This window comes from Coenobita brevimanus, chromosome 4, assembly GCF_032717465.1.
Source record: "Coenobita brevimanus isolate Jiangsu-jjx chromosome 4, ASM3271746v2, whole genome shotgun sequence".
In the NCBI taxonomy this organism is placed as follows: Eukaryota; Metazoa; Arthropoda; class Malacostraca; order Decapoda; family Coenobitidae; genus Coenobita; species Coenobita brevimanus.
The window spans coordinates 33674812-33688245 of NC_136957.1; the positions used below are offsets into that span (position 1 = coordinate 33674812).

General features: G+C 41.3%; 1 protein-coding gene across 1 annotated transcript in view; it reads right to left on the reverse strand.

The window, feature by feature from the left end:
- Positions 1-6743: 6743 nt before the first annotated feature.
- Positions 6744-13434, reverse strand: part of LOC145396547 (alkylglycerol monooxygenase-like) — an 18080-nt gene continuing 11389 nt past the window's right edge. The window contains exons 4-8 of the mRNA XM_080269924.1: positions 12437-12706; positions 10646-10797; positions 9535-9669; positions 8263-8376; positions 6744-7007 (exon numbers count right to left, since the gene is read on the reverse strand). Of these exons, the coding sequence (XP_080126050.1) occupies positions 6744-7007; positions 8263-8376; positions 9535-9669; positions 10646-10797; positions 12437-12706 (935 nt within the window). The remainder of the gene's footprint in view (positions 7008-8262; positions 8377-9534; positions 9670-10645; positions 10798-12436; positions 12707-13434) is intronic.

The window sequence follows — 13434 nt, forward strand, 5'->3', positions numbered from 1 at the left end:
GCCAGGGTGAGCAGGTGGAGATTGTCAGACGTGAAAGGATTTTGTTATTTGGGAGACATGTTGTGTGCTGGAGGTGGGGCTGGAGCTAGCTCTGTGGCTAGGGTGAGAAGTGGTTGGAAGAAGTTCAGGGAGCTCTTGCCTCTCTTGACATTGAGAGGGCTCTCCCTACATGCTAAGGGGTCTTTGTTTGCAGCATGTGTTAGGAATGTAATGCTGTATGGCAGTGAGACCTGGGCAGTGAAGGAGGAAGATAATCGCCGGCTCAGACGAACAGAATTGACAATGATTAGGTGGATGTGCAGTGCGTCCCTGCGTCCAAGGCCTGGAGGGGCTGGGTTTACAATGGAAGAGTTGAGAGGTAGGATGGGACTGGAGTGTATTGGTGTTGTGATGAGGAGAGGTAGATTGAGGTGGTTTGGACATGTGGCGCGGAGGGGGATGATAATTGGGTGGGGGAGGTGAGAAGTGTTAATATTGGGGGTGGGGTTATGAGGGGTAGACCGAGAAAGACATGGGACGAGGTCATTAAGTGTGACCTTAGGGTTAAGGGACTAAACAGGGCGGCTGTAATGGATCGTGCAGCGTGGAGAGCCGCCATTAGGTGACCAAGGCCGACACATGCAAGCATGTTGGAGCCTTTAAAAAAGAAAACAAAAATGACTACTTTTATTTATTATATCCTCCTCAAACTGTTTTTGGGCGTCCCTCCTTATTCTTGTATAGTCGTTTCTTGCCTGTTTGTAATTATTATACGCCCTTTCACTCTTGTGAAACAATCTCTTCTTTCTTTTGATTTTTTATATTCTGTATTGAACCATTTCTGTATTTTCTTATCTGCTTCTTTGTGCTGTGGGATGTACTTCTGGACTCCTATTTCATAAAATTCACAAAATTTTTTATATACAGCATTTAAATCTTGTCCTCTAAGCTCATTTTCCCAATCAGCTTCTAAGAAATACTTCTTTAGGTCTTGATAATTTCCCTTTTTATAGTTTAGGCTCTTTTGTAACTGTCATTGCTGTTTACTATGTCATATGCTATCCTGAAGTTATAATTTAGTACTGCATGATCGCTTTTGCCGAGTGGAGGGTGATATATTAAACTGTCAACATCATTTTCTTGCCTAGTAAATATTAGATCTAGCACTGAAGGTACATCAAGTCCTCTTTTTCTCGTGGTTTCCCTCACATGTTGCGTTAAGAAAAACTCTTGTACGAGATCCAGGAGCTTTTGGTCCCAACAGCTTTCTTGGCTATTTATATCTAGAGTATTCCAATTTATATTTGTATTGAAGTCCCCAGTTAGTATAATTCTTTCCGATTTCTCTTCCATTTTATGTAGCAATGATCTTATACTCTGAATTGTACTCTCTGCCAGGTCCTCATATTCGTCTCTTTCCCATGTGTTTGATCTGGGTGGCATGTACAAATTGGCTACAATTACTTTACCTTCAGATGTGTCGATCTCTACTGCAATCAGTTCTACTTGTGATGGTATATCTAGTTTTATTTCCTTGACTTTTAGATTTTTCTTAGTTAATATTATAATTCCTCCTCCTTTTTTTAAATTTCTCTCTTTTCTCCATATATTGTATTCCTCTAAGTTTAGTATGTCATTGGATATCCTTGGTGTTAATTTTGTTTCAGTTAGGCATATTATTTGTGGTTCATTTTCTCTGACATAATCATTCATCTCTAGTAATTTTGATACCATTCCATCCACATTTGAGTACATCAACTTTATCATCTTGTCTATATACTTGTCATGACATGGTTCTACTACCTTCCTCCTTTTTCTTCCATCCTGTTTGTGTACCACTTTCGTACCTGCAATCCTATTACTTTGTACAAAAATTTCTTCTTCTCCTCTTCTGATCTTCCCTCATCTTTTGTTTTTGCTTCCTCCCTTTTCTCTTTCAGTAATTCCAGTTCCTCTTGTGTTAGGCATCTTTTTATCCATACATTTTTGAACTCCTCTTTTTCCATAAGGTTCTTTACATTTTTTAGTATCTCTTCCACAGTGTTTACACTCTGGAAAGTCACCTTTAGAGGTCTTGTCTTGCTTTTCTCGTATTTCCCTAACCTTTTGTGTTCCTCTATGTCTTTACTACAGATTTCCTCTGATACTTCTTTCAGTAAGCTCATTACATTTGCCATCTCCTTTTTGTCTCTTGTGATCTTGTTTTTAACTTCTTCCTCTTCTATACCAGTGATTACTATTGATTTGTTTATCTCTACTGAATCTCTGACTAACTTTGGATTGTTTTGGATTATTCTTTTCACATCCTTTTTAATACTTTTTTCCTCAACCCTTGTTTCTAAGTCTTTTTTTACTTTCACCATTTCAGCATACGTGGTTTCTAAGCATCATTTTTATAGCTTTGCACAGCTTCATTCACCTGTGTTATAATCTCCTCAATATCACTGCTCTGGTCCATAAGACTGCTTGCTTGCCTAATTGTCTCTGTGTCATTTTTTAACTCTTCCATAACACTCTCGTGATTGACTACTGTACTTGCCATTTCACTCACTTTCTTCCTAAGCGTACTCAATTCCACTGTTAGTTCACTGATGGTTGTGTCTTCTTATTGGCCTCCCTTCCTAGTTTTTCTATCTCTTCCTTTTGCAAGTGCATTTGCTTCTTTGTTTCATCAATTTCATTTTTGAAAGCCATTTCTAGTTTGTGTACACGTTCAACCAGTCTATTGTGAGTCTCCACTTCAACCAGTTCTTGGTAGAAATCATCATTTTGCTTTTTACTTTTATCCCTTTTCTTTTCCAAATTTGTTTTACTAAAGTATGTATCCATTTTGCAATACTAAAAGAACAGAGTATGTACAGTTTCCCCGTTTTGCTGTAGTCTAAACAAACCTCGGCTGACTCAGCGCATTTTTTGTTCCTCGTGGTTCTGTTTTCTGTTTAAACAAGTCTTGTTTAAACTTATCATTTTTTTCCTTTTAATAATGAAAAATCATTTAGTCTAACCTGGTACAGAGCTTGACTCATACAAAGATACTAATTTAGGTAATGCCACTGGCCGTGTTGGTTCGGTACGGAGCACCGATGTCGCACGTCTGCACCTGATGACTCCCTCTGTGTGTGTAATTCACCGGGTCGGTCAGGATCACTTGATGGTCGTGATCGTCAGCTTTTTTTACCCTCCCGGAAGGGAGCTGAGAGCTCATATAGTCTGATCTAAGGGCAAGGCTGTGACCTTCACATATGCACACACCCAACCCCTTGGTCAAGGGGGTCAGTAACCACCCACTTCGTCAGTGAAACTTTTCGCAACCTGAGCGAGACGCGAACTCCCATCTGCCAGATGGCAGGCGAGAACGTTACCACTGCACCAGCGAGCTGTGTGTGTGTGTGTGTGTGTGTGTGTGTTATCATTATCATCATCTAATCCTGTGTTGTCCCATGAGAAGCACAGAAGCCCAGGGCTAGGCAAGTTGGTCCTAACATTTAAGATGAGAGTGACCAGCCTCACTCATCCCTGAGTGGCGCTACATGAGCAATAAACCCCAACCACCCCTTGGATATAAACCTACACAGGCTCAATCCGGTTGCAGAGCCTTAATTACTCACTAAACCACCAGACATCAATGTTTGGTTATATGGTTACCACCCAGCATAGTAAATGGTTTCCTAGAGTAATAATAATAATAATAATAATAATAATCTGTTTTTTTGTTTCTCAAAAGTGCCAGTTCTTCCTTTGGGAATTCACTAGCGCTCAACACACAATTTTTTACAATTACAAGAACTGTGTCATCTCTCATATACAATACAAGCTACATCATATATACAAGAAACCATTAATTTGGCTTTGTCACTCAGTGTAGAGTCACCCACGGACAGATGGAAGAGGAAAGAAAGAAGGAACGAAAGACAGAAGAGGAAGGAAGGAAAGATGGAAGGAAGAAATGAAAGGGCAGTAACCCGAGAGCAGCACTACATTGATTGGAGTGGATGGCGAGTGCCCCCATACATATGCAGGTAAAAGCTATTACAGTTACATGTAACTTTGGTATACAGTACAGAGTATGCCACTGAGACTCTATTTAATAATACTACATTATTACAGCTCTCTCTGGGTGATTGTTATCACTTATATCCCATTAGATTACAAAGTTGTCAGGACCAACTGCCTAGCCCCGGGCTCCTACGCTCCTCATGGGGAAACGTAGGATTGGATGATGGATGGATGGATAGATTACAAAGTTGTTGTGTGTGGGGTGTTGCTGGAGAGGTACTGTACTTAACATACTATCCCTCCATTTACTGGTTCATAGTCGCAAGCTTACAATTCTGAAGCCTGGGGTTCTCCCCGTATTCAACTCTTCAATATGCCAAGTTGCATCCATTTTAAAGGATCTGAGTCCCTCAGTGGGATATGATAACTCAGTGTCATTGGGATATTTATCAAAAGCTGTCTTCATATACTGTACTGTACAAACTAACACAACAACAGCAAAAACACACATGGTACACAACAAACATAACAAACTACAAGGGGCAGATCCTGTGATTGTTACAAGGGAGGAGGGAGTCCAAGATTTTTTCCTTGCTATTAAAGCTCATCACTTTTGTTCACTTTGTTCTAACCTGACAAAGATCAGTACACTCTCTGATGGGCAGGTGTTGACTGGAAGGTTGATTTAACTGGTAACCAGAGAGTCTCACTCCTGCTTTATAACTAAGGATCACAAAGTTTTATGCCACCACAACACAGTACTCAAGTTACAACTGTTGCCCAGTTCCATCATGTGAGAACAAACCCATTATAACAAAAGCCAAATATTTCTCCCACTGGCAATCTGGAAAAATTAACAGCACAATTCAAAAAGAGGTCTGGACTCACTTCCCCTACTTGATCTGCAACTCATTAAAAAAAAAAAAAAAAAAGCAGCAGCCTGTTAAGCTACACTTCCAAGGGCTGTGATTCCCCAAAAAACTCACAGTAAAAACAACACTCTATCATGACTCAGATTTATTTTTTGCAGGAAGAACTAGTGACATAAGTTGTACTGCTGCAGGAAGAACAAGAGATGTGGGAAGTTTTATTACTGCAGGAAGAACTAGAGACATAAGTTACATTTGTGCAGGAAGAACTAGAGACATAAGTTACATTTGTGCAGGAAGAACTAGAGACATAAGCTAAAACAGTGCTCTTTGTTACTAGTCCTTCCTGGATAAACATTGGAACAGTGTGAGGAACAAGAGGTATGGTATGCGATAAATCTGCACTCTCCATTCCTAGTCCTTCCTGGGAAATGAATCTAAGGGTCCTATGATTAAACCTGAAATCGTGAAGTGGGATGCAGACCCCCCGCCACCAATTTTTTTACAATGATTTTTTAAGAAACTGATGATGATGGAGTGAGAGACTAACTAGAAGAGTGTATGTGAATGAAGTGGAAGGGAGGAAAAGGGAAGGGGAGACAAAAGATGAGATGGGAGAATGGAGCAGAGAGGTATAGAGAGGGAGGTGTAAGTTCAGGGGCAGGGGAGCAAAATGGCAGGGGACGGGGTGGCGTGGAGATGATTTGTATGTGGCCACCTCTTATGGGATTAAAGGGTTTGGCTGTACAGATAGATAGATGATGATGATGGAATGCATCTGGCCTTGTATGGCTACTGACTGCATTCTGTAAGGTGGGATGCAGGTTGACCATACACAATAAACACAGGAGTTCCACAAATAATCATCAGAAAATTAGGAGTTAGCATTCCACTTTGCAATTTGAGGTTTAAGCACATGACCTCAAGTTCTATCCATCCATCTATCTATCTATCTATCTATTGCCTGGTGCCTTGGTCTGTAATGGGTGGGGAAATAAAAACTCTTCATCACTCGGTTACAACAGGGAATTGATCAGGAGGGAGATGCCAGATGATATGAAGGTGTCATGAGGGTGTGAAAAGAGGCAGAAATGAAACAGGTAATGAACGGATATAATTATGGGGGGAGGAAGGAGAGATAGATAGAGAGAGAGAGAGAGAGGAAAAAAAAAAAAAATCCTTCACAGAGGTAATGATCACAGTATGGAGAGTCTTGAGTGAAGAAACAATAATGATCACAGTATGGAGAGTCTTGAGTGAAGAAACAATAATGATCACAGTATGAAGAGTCTTGAGTGAAGAAACAATAATGATCACAGTATGGAGAGTCTTGAGTGAAGAAACAATAATGATCACAGTATGGAAAGTCTTGAGTAAAGAAACAATAATGATCACAGTATGGAGAGTCTTGAGTGAAGAAACAATAATGATCACAGTATGGAGAGTCTTGAGTGAAGAAACAAAATACTAACTCTTCACTTCTGTTTAACATGAGGGTCATAATGGATGCTACTGACAACAACATTTTACATCATTAATAACAGTGAGGTGAGGGTGGTGGGGTAAGCAGGAATGAGGCAGGGAGTGGTAGAACACAGAAATATCATATAAAAAGAAAAATGATATCTCAGGTGCTGGCCTGGGAGTCGTATCATCAGTGAGGAGGACTACACACTAATGAGGCCGGATAAGAGTGAAATATGGCAACCTGAAGATGTGCAATGTGAACAGAAAATATCGGATCTTTCTCTTCACTTATACTTCACTGTAGGTTATTAGAAAATGATAATGGGAATAAGATGGCAGTACGGTATGGCAGGGTAGAGCCAGAGAGAAGTAAAAGACTGACAAGTAAACAGAAAATGGTGGACCTTAAGAAGGGGGAACAGAACACATTCTTCACTCCTTCTTCATGGGGACCTTGCAGAGGATGATGCCAGGAGCAAGAAGTAAGATGATCAGTGACAGGGAGTACAGGGTGGTGAGGGGAGGCAGGAGTGCAGCAGGGGGAGGCAAGAGAAGGCAAATGAGGAGGCCCAACACACAGCGACAGATCTCCAGTGCACGGGTGTATGGCGGCTGGTCGTACAGGATCCCAATGCAAGTCAAGGCGACCACCACCACCAGGCTGTACACCGTGACCATCATGGGGTTGCTGCTACCCTGGAACAAAGATTCTGTTTTGTTTTGTTTTGTTTTAAGCAAAGAAGAAGGAACCAACGACCATTTCTACGATCTGACCAAATGCTTCATTATCCTCATCTTAATAATACTGACTATGGCAGCTGTTCATACAAGAATCCCAGTGAAATTTAAAATGACCACAACCAATAGACTATGTTACCATCATGGGGCTTGAGTTATCCTGTGGGGTAGTAGTAGTAATAGTAGTAGTAGTAGTAGTAGTAGTAACAGTCATAGTAGAAGTAGTAGTAGTAGCGGCAGTACAGGCGACCCTCACTTTACAAACAATCACACAACGAAAATTCGCTTTAACGAAGATCGCATTTTACTACCCTTTGCTCACCTAACAAACGCCAACTTTCACTTTGTCACATTTTTGCCAAGGGCAATTTTAAACCAGAAGCACTCACAGTCAGCTGATTCAATCACAGCGCCACTAACAGAGAAAACACACACCATTCACTCCTGCCCTACCATCCAAAACAGTATAACACCTTGCCACCACATATGCAACATTTATATTGTCATCACACCATCCAAATGCCCTGCTACAAGCCCCGGAAAACAAGATACCAAAGCCACCAGGAGGAGCCTTGCTCTTGGGATGAAATTAGACTTACAATAATAAGGAGGCACGAGAGTGGTATGACTTAAGACATACTCTGTGTGTGTGTGTGTAGTGGCAGTAGCAGTAGTAGTAGTGGCAGTAGTAGTAGTAGTAGTAGTGGCAGTAGCAGTAGTAGCAGTAGTAGCAGTAGCAGTAGTAGTAGTAGTAGTAGTAGTAGTAGTAGTAGTAGTAGTAGTAGTAGCAGTAGTAGTAGTAGCAGTAGTAGTTGTAGTAGTAGTAGTAGCAGTCCCTGGTTCATCTGAATGTGAACCCAGGGGACTGCAGGATGAAGCTGGACCTCTCCTGCAGACTTCCATCCTCTATTCACGAGTGACAGAGAGAGAGAGAGAGAGAGAGAGAGAGAGAGAGAGAGAGAGAGAGAATGATACTGCACTCCTTCTAATCCCAAATAGTTATGCTCTTAAGTGTGCTTGTTACAAAAAACTGTGAGCTACACATGACTTAAGACATACTCTGTGTGTGTGTGTGTGTGTGTGTGTGTGTGTGTGTGTGTGTGTGTGTGTGTGTGTGTGTGTGTGTGTGTGTGTGTGTGCATGTATGTGTGCGTTTGCATGTGTGAGTGCGTGCGAGTGTGTGTGTGTCTACATGAGGTGGGTTAGTACATACCACCAGGTCGTTGAGTGTTGTGGTAAGGATGAGGGCAGCACATAGGTGGGTAATGGTGTACACGTGGGTGGCACCGTGTGCTTGGGCTGGTCTGTACTCTCGGGGAACTGTTACCTGAAATATACGAGTGCAGTCACACAAACACACACAGTTTTGTTTTGTTGATAAAGGCTCCAACATGCTCGCATGTACTGGCCTTGGTCACCTAATGGCAGCTCTCCATGGTGCTCATCTCTGGCATCTTCCCTATTCAGCCCTTTATCCCTGAGGTCACACTCTATGACCTTGTCCCATGTCCTTTTTGGTCTGTCTCTCGCAACCCTATCCCCAGTGTTCGCACCTCTCACCTTCTCCATCCAACTGTCATCCCCCATCCTCTCCACATGCCCAAACCATCTTTAATCTACCCCTCATCACAACATAAGTACATTCAAGTCCCATCCCTCCTTCCAAACCATCTCAATCTACCCCCTCCCCTCTCCATCACAAAACTAATAAACTCCAGTCCCTTCCTTCCTCTCAACTCTTAAATCATAAACATAGTCCCTCCTGGCCTCATATTCAAGGACCCACCACACATTCATCTGATCACTGTCAATTTTGGACATACGTAAATCAACTTACACTCACATTAATATACACATATACACCAATTCTACTGCAGATTCTAATATCAATTCAATGCTTTTTGATAAATAGGAAGAGGGAGAACAACGAGTATTGTAACAGTAATATCAGCTTCAAAACCCCAATGACTTTTCAAAATGCTGCATAAGCATTTCACAATTCTTCAGCCAAAAGTGAAGTGATATTCCCAATGGCAACAGTGAACTCAACAAAAAAAAAAGTATCGCACATCTGGGGTACGATGGTTGTGGAAATGGGCAAGTTTTGTAGGACACTAGAGAATCTATTAACCAAGAGCTTTATAAAAAAAAAAAAAAAAAAAAAAAAAAAAAAAAAAAGCACAATGTAAACTTTTGTGCAATTTTCAGCCCTACTAATTACCAAGGATAATATATGGATTGAAAAAAAAGACTTGAGACTGAAAAAGACATGAGACGAGGTCATAGAGTGTTACCTCAGGATAAGGGACTAAACAGGGAGGCTGCCAGAGATTGACCAGTGTGGAGTGCTGCCATTAGGTGACCAAGGCCATGTTGAAGCCTTTATAAATCAAACCAACACTTCATCCTTCTTTCAGAATGATACGTGCAGTAAGGTGTGCTGTACTTTTTTTGTTGACTGTAAATCAATATACACAGGACTTACGTCAATTTTGTCCTCCTCGCGGCCAGTCCAGGGAGCTCCAGGTAGCCAACTAGGGCCCTTGATGAGAGAACACAGCCCATCCCAGAGGTTGTCCATGTTGAAGGCTTTCTTGAGTGTATCCCTGAGATAAAACACCTGAAGGGAGACCGAAGGGCATGTACGGGGGAGACACAGGACTTGTAGGGGGAGAGAGAACACCTGTGGAAGGAGATCTCTCACACACACACACACACACACACACACACACATGGGGAGACAAAACACCTATATATATATATATATATATATATATATATATATATGGGAAGATAGAACTTATGTATGAGGAGAGAGAAGAACTATGAGGGAAGAGAATACCTACAGGAAAAAGAACACCTGTAATGGAGACACAACACCTACATAGGAAAGGTGAGGAAAGGCCATGGGAGCAGAGGAGACGAGAGCAATGCAATGGACAAGACATGAAAGAAACTGAACTGAAAGGAAAGGAAAGGAAAGGAAAGAAACTGAACAGAAATGAACTAAAAGGAAAGGAAAGGAAAAGAAAGAAACTGAACAGAAATGAACTGAAAGGAAAGGAAAAGAAGGGAAAGAAACAGAACAGAAATGAATTGAAGGGAAAGGAAGAGAAATGAAAGAAACTGAACAGATGTGAACTGAGAGAGAAGGAAAAGGAAAGAAATGAGAGAAAATGAAATGAACTGAAAGACAAGATGAGGAAAACCTTGAGGAAAGCAACACAAAGCAAATGAAATGAAAGAGAAGGAAAAGAAAGGCAAGAAAATGAAATGAAAGGCAAAGAAAGTAAATCTATCAGTCTCTAACTAGATGCCTTAAACCTGTAAGGGGTGACCACAAACAAATTGCCTCCACGTCCCCCTGTCCCCTGCCATTTTACTGCCCTTCCCCCAACTTACATCCTCCTCTCCCATATACCGGTACCTCTCTACTCATCCCTCCATCTCATCCTCAGTCTGCCCCTCCCTCTCCCCCCCTCCACCTCAATCACATACACTCTCCTCATTAGTCTCTCCCTCTTCATCCTCTCCACATGGCCAAACCACCTCACAATGTATTTCTCCTAACAACACAAAAAAGACACACCCTTTACCTGATTATAGAGGGGGTTGAAGGCTTCGGGCTGACTCAGTATTCCGTAAACAATCTGTTGGCCTGGAATTGGGGCCTGGAAGGTGCCAAAGATGTGGTCCCAAAAGATGAACACCCCACCATAGTTCTTGTCCAGGCAGAATAAGTTGCTGCCTGGAATGTACTTAGGGATTAGTATTGTTGCTGTTATTGTTATTATTATCATTATTATTGTTGTTGTCATCCCCAATGTCATCATCATCCTCACCCTCATCATCAACATTATTATTATTATTATTATTATTATTATTATTATTATATATTATTATTATTATTATTATTATCATTATTATTATTACTATCATCATCACTCTATCCTTAGGCAGGGAAAAAGAGGAAAAAAAGTAATGATGATGATGATGATGATGATGATGATGATGATGGTAATAATAACATAATAATAATAATAATAGTAATAATAATAATAATAATAATAATAATAATAATAACTCACTCTTGGTTGAATAAAATTATCTGGTGTAAGACAGAATAGAATACTACACACTTCTCCAGACCATGAGGGGGGAGGGGAGTTAGGCTCCTTTGACTCTCTCTCAGCTGATGAAGTCTTGTGGCATTTGTGGGATTTTTTTTTTTTATGCTAGGAAAAGAAGGAACCAAAGGCCAGGAATACTAGATTTGTTGTGAAAATCATAGGATAAAAAATAATACATAAATAAGGGGCAAATAAAGGGTCATATGAGTCAAGAGAGATGGAGGGATGGAGTGGAGAGGTACATATATGAGAGAGGGTGTGTGTGAGCTGGGAGCAGGGAAGTGAAATGACAGGGGACAAGACGACATGGAGGCGATTTGTTTGTGGCCACCCTATACAGGATTAAGGCATCTGGCAATAGATAGATAGATAGGTAGATGAGTCAAGAGGCCATTTTTTTTTAACACCTCTTCCTTGGTGATTTATCCAGCACATTACACCTCATTATTGTCTTGTGTTATTCATGCACTGTTGATATTAATATGATAAATAGCAATTGAGGAAATGTTAAGATCTAATTTGGAAAAGAAATATACACACTCCTCTATAAAACAACAACACTGGGAGAGAGAGAGAGAGAGAGAGAGAGGGAGAGAGAGAGAGAGAGAGAGAGAGAGAGAGAGAGAGAGAGAGAGAAAAAAAAACCTTCTCAGCATAACCAGTCTTCCCTCATCCACCCCTCTTCTCAAATATCCTCCTCATCTCTATTTTCACCCACTTCCTTCCCCCTAACCCTTGCATGATGGGAGAATTCTTGGACTGGATTCTGGGTGGCACAGTAAAGGAAAGGAAAAGAGAGAAGAGGAAAGGAAAAGAAGGTGAGAATAGGAGAGGAGCGGAGAGGAAAGTGAAGGGAAAGGAAGGGAAGGGAAGAGAAGTGAACTGAAAGAAAAGATGAGTGCAAAAAATTTCACCTTTTTTTTATTTGGGAGGGGGGGGACATTTCACACAGCACAGTGGCTGAAAAAAATAAATAAATAAATAAAAAATACAAAACATGTTCCAGATCTACCTCTTTTCTATAGCACTTCTTTCAAGCTAAACAATTTCCCCAGAAAAACTTACCATGATGAGCTCTATCTATCTATCCAAGCAATTCCTCACAGACCACAACAATTTATCATGGTGGACCCTATGGTGACATGGAGTATTTAAAATGTACTCAAGGGGCCCTAACGTCAAAACCAATTTCGTGTGTATCCAGCCCTGACAGAGAAGCATCTACTCTACCTCTCTTACTATCTACTCTATACTTACCATGGTGAACTCTGTGGTGATTTGGAGTATTTAAAATGTACTCAAGGGGCCCCAGCGTTGAAACCGCCTCTGTGTGTACCCAGCACTGATAGAGGAGATTAAATTGGATGTGAGCCAGCATATAGGAGGGGGGTACACCTAGGAGAGCCAGGGGGAGGTAGAAGACCCAGGAGAACAGGCGCTGCAAGGGTGAGTGGCGCAGACCCACAGCCACGGTCAGGTCCTGGCTGCTGTGATGGACTTGGTGTATGGCCCACAGCACCATGATCTCTGTCGGCACACACTGCCATCAGATACAAAGACTGGATTGCGTGTGGTTTGGGTTAGTTTGGTGTGGTTTGGTTGCATTGGGTTGGGTTGCTTTGCTTTGCTTTGGTTTGGTCTTGGGCTGGTTTGGGTTAGTTTTGTTTTGTTTGGTTTGGGTTTGTTTGGTTTGGTTTGGTTTGGTTTGGGTTTGGGTTTGTTTGGTTTGGTTTGGTTTGGTTTGGGTTTGGGTTTGTTTGGTTTGGTTTGGTTTGGGTTTGGGTTTGTTTGGTTTGGTTTGGTTTGGTTTGGTTTGGTTGGTTTGGTTTGGGTTGGTTTAGTTTGGATTGGTTTGGGTAAGATTGGGTTGGTCTGGTTTGAGAGAGAGAGAGAGAGAGAGAGAGAGGGGGGGGGGAGCAGGCAGAGTGACATAAAGCTCTCAGTAACAAAGGTTCCAACATTTAATCTCTCTTACACTCCTGCGCAGCAGCTATGTCTGCTGAAAGGCTTCGTGATGCCTTGGCCTACTTCACGATTAGAAAGAGAGAGAGAGAGAGACTGCATGACTCTCTCTCTCTCTCTCAATTATCATGAGGTTACCATTACTGATAACCTTATGGACAAATTATGAAGATTATTTCTGCCTATAGTGTAAGAAGGTTCCCTAGTATCTCTTCCTTAGCGATTTATTTTTGGATATGGCTGATTAATATCCTTTTGGGCATAACTTATGAAGAGTATGGCGAAGTTTAAAG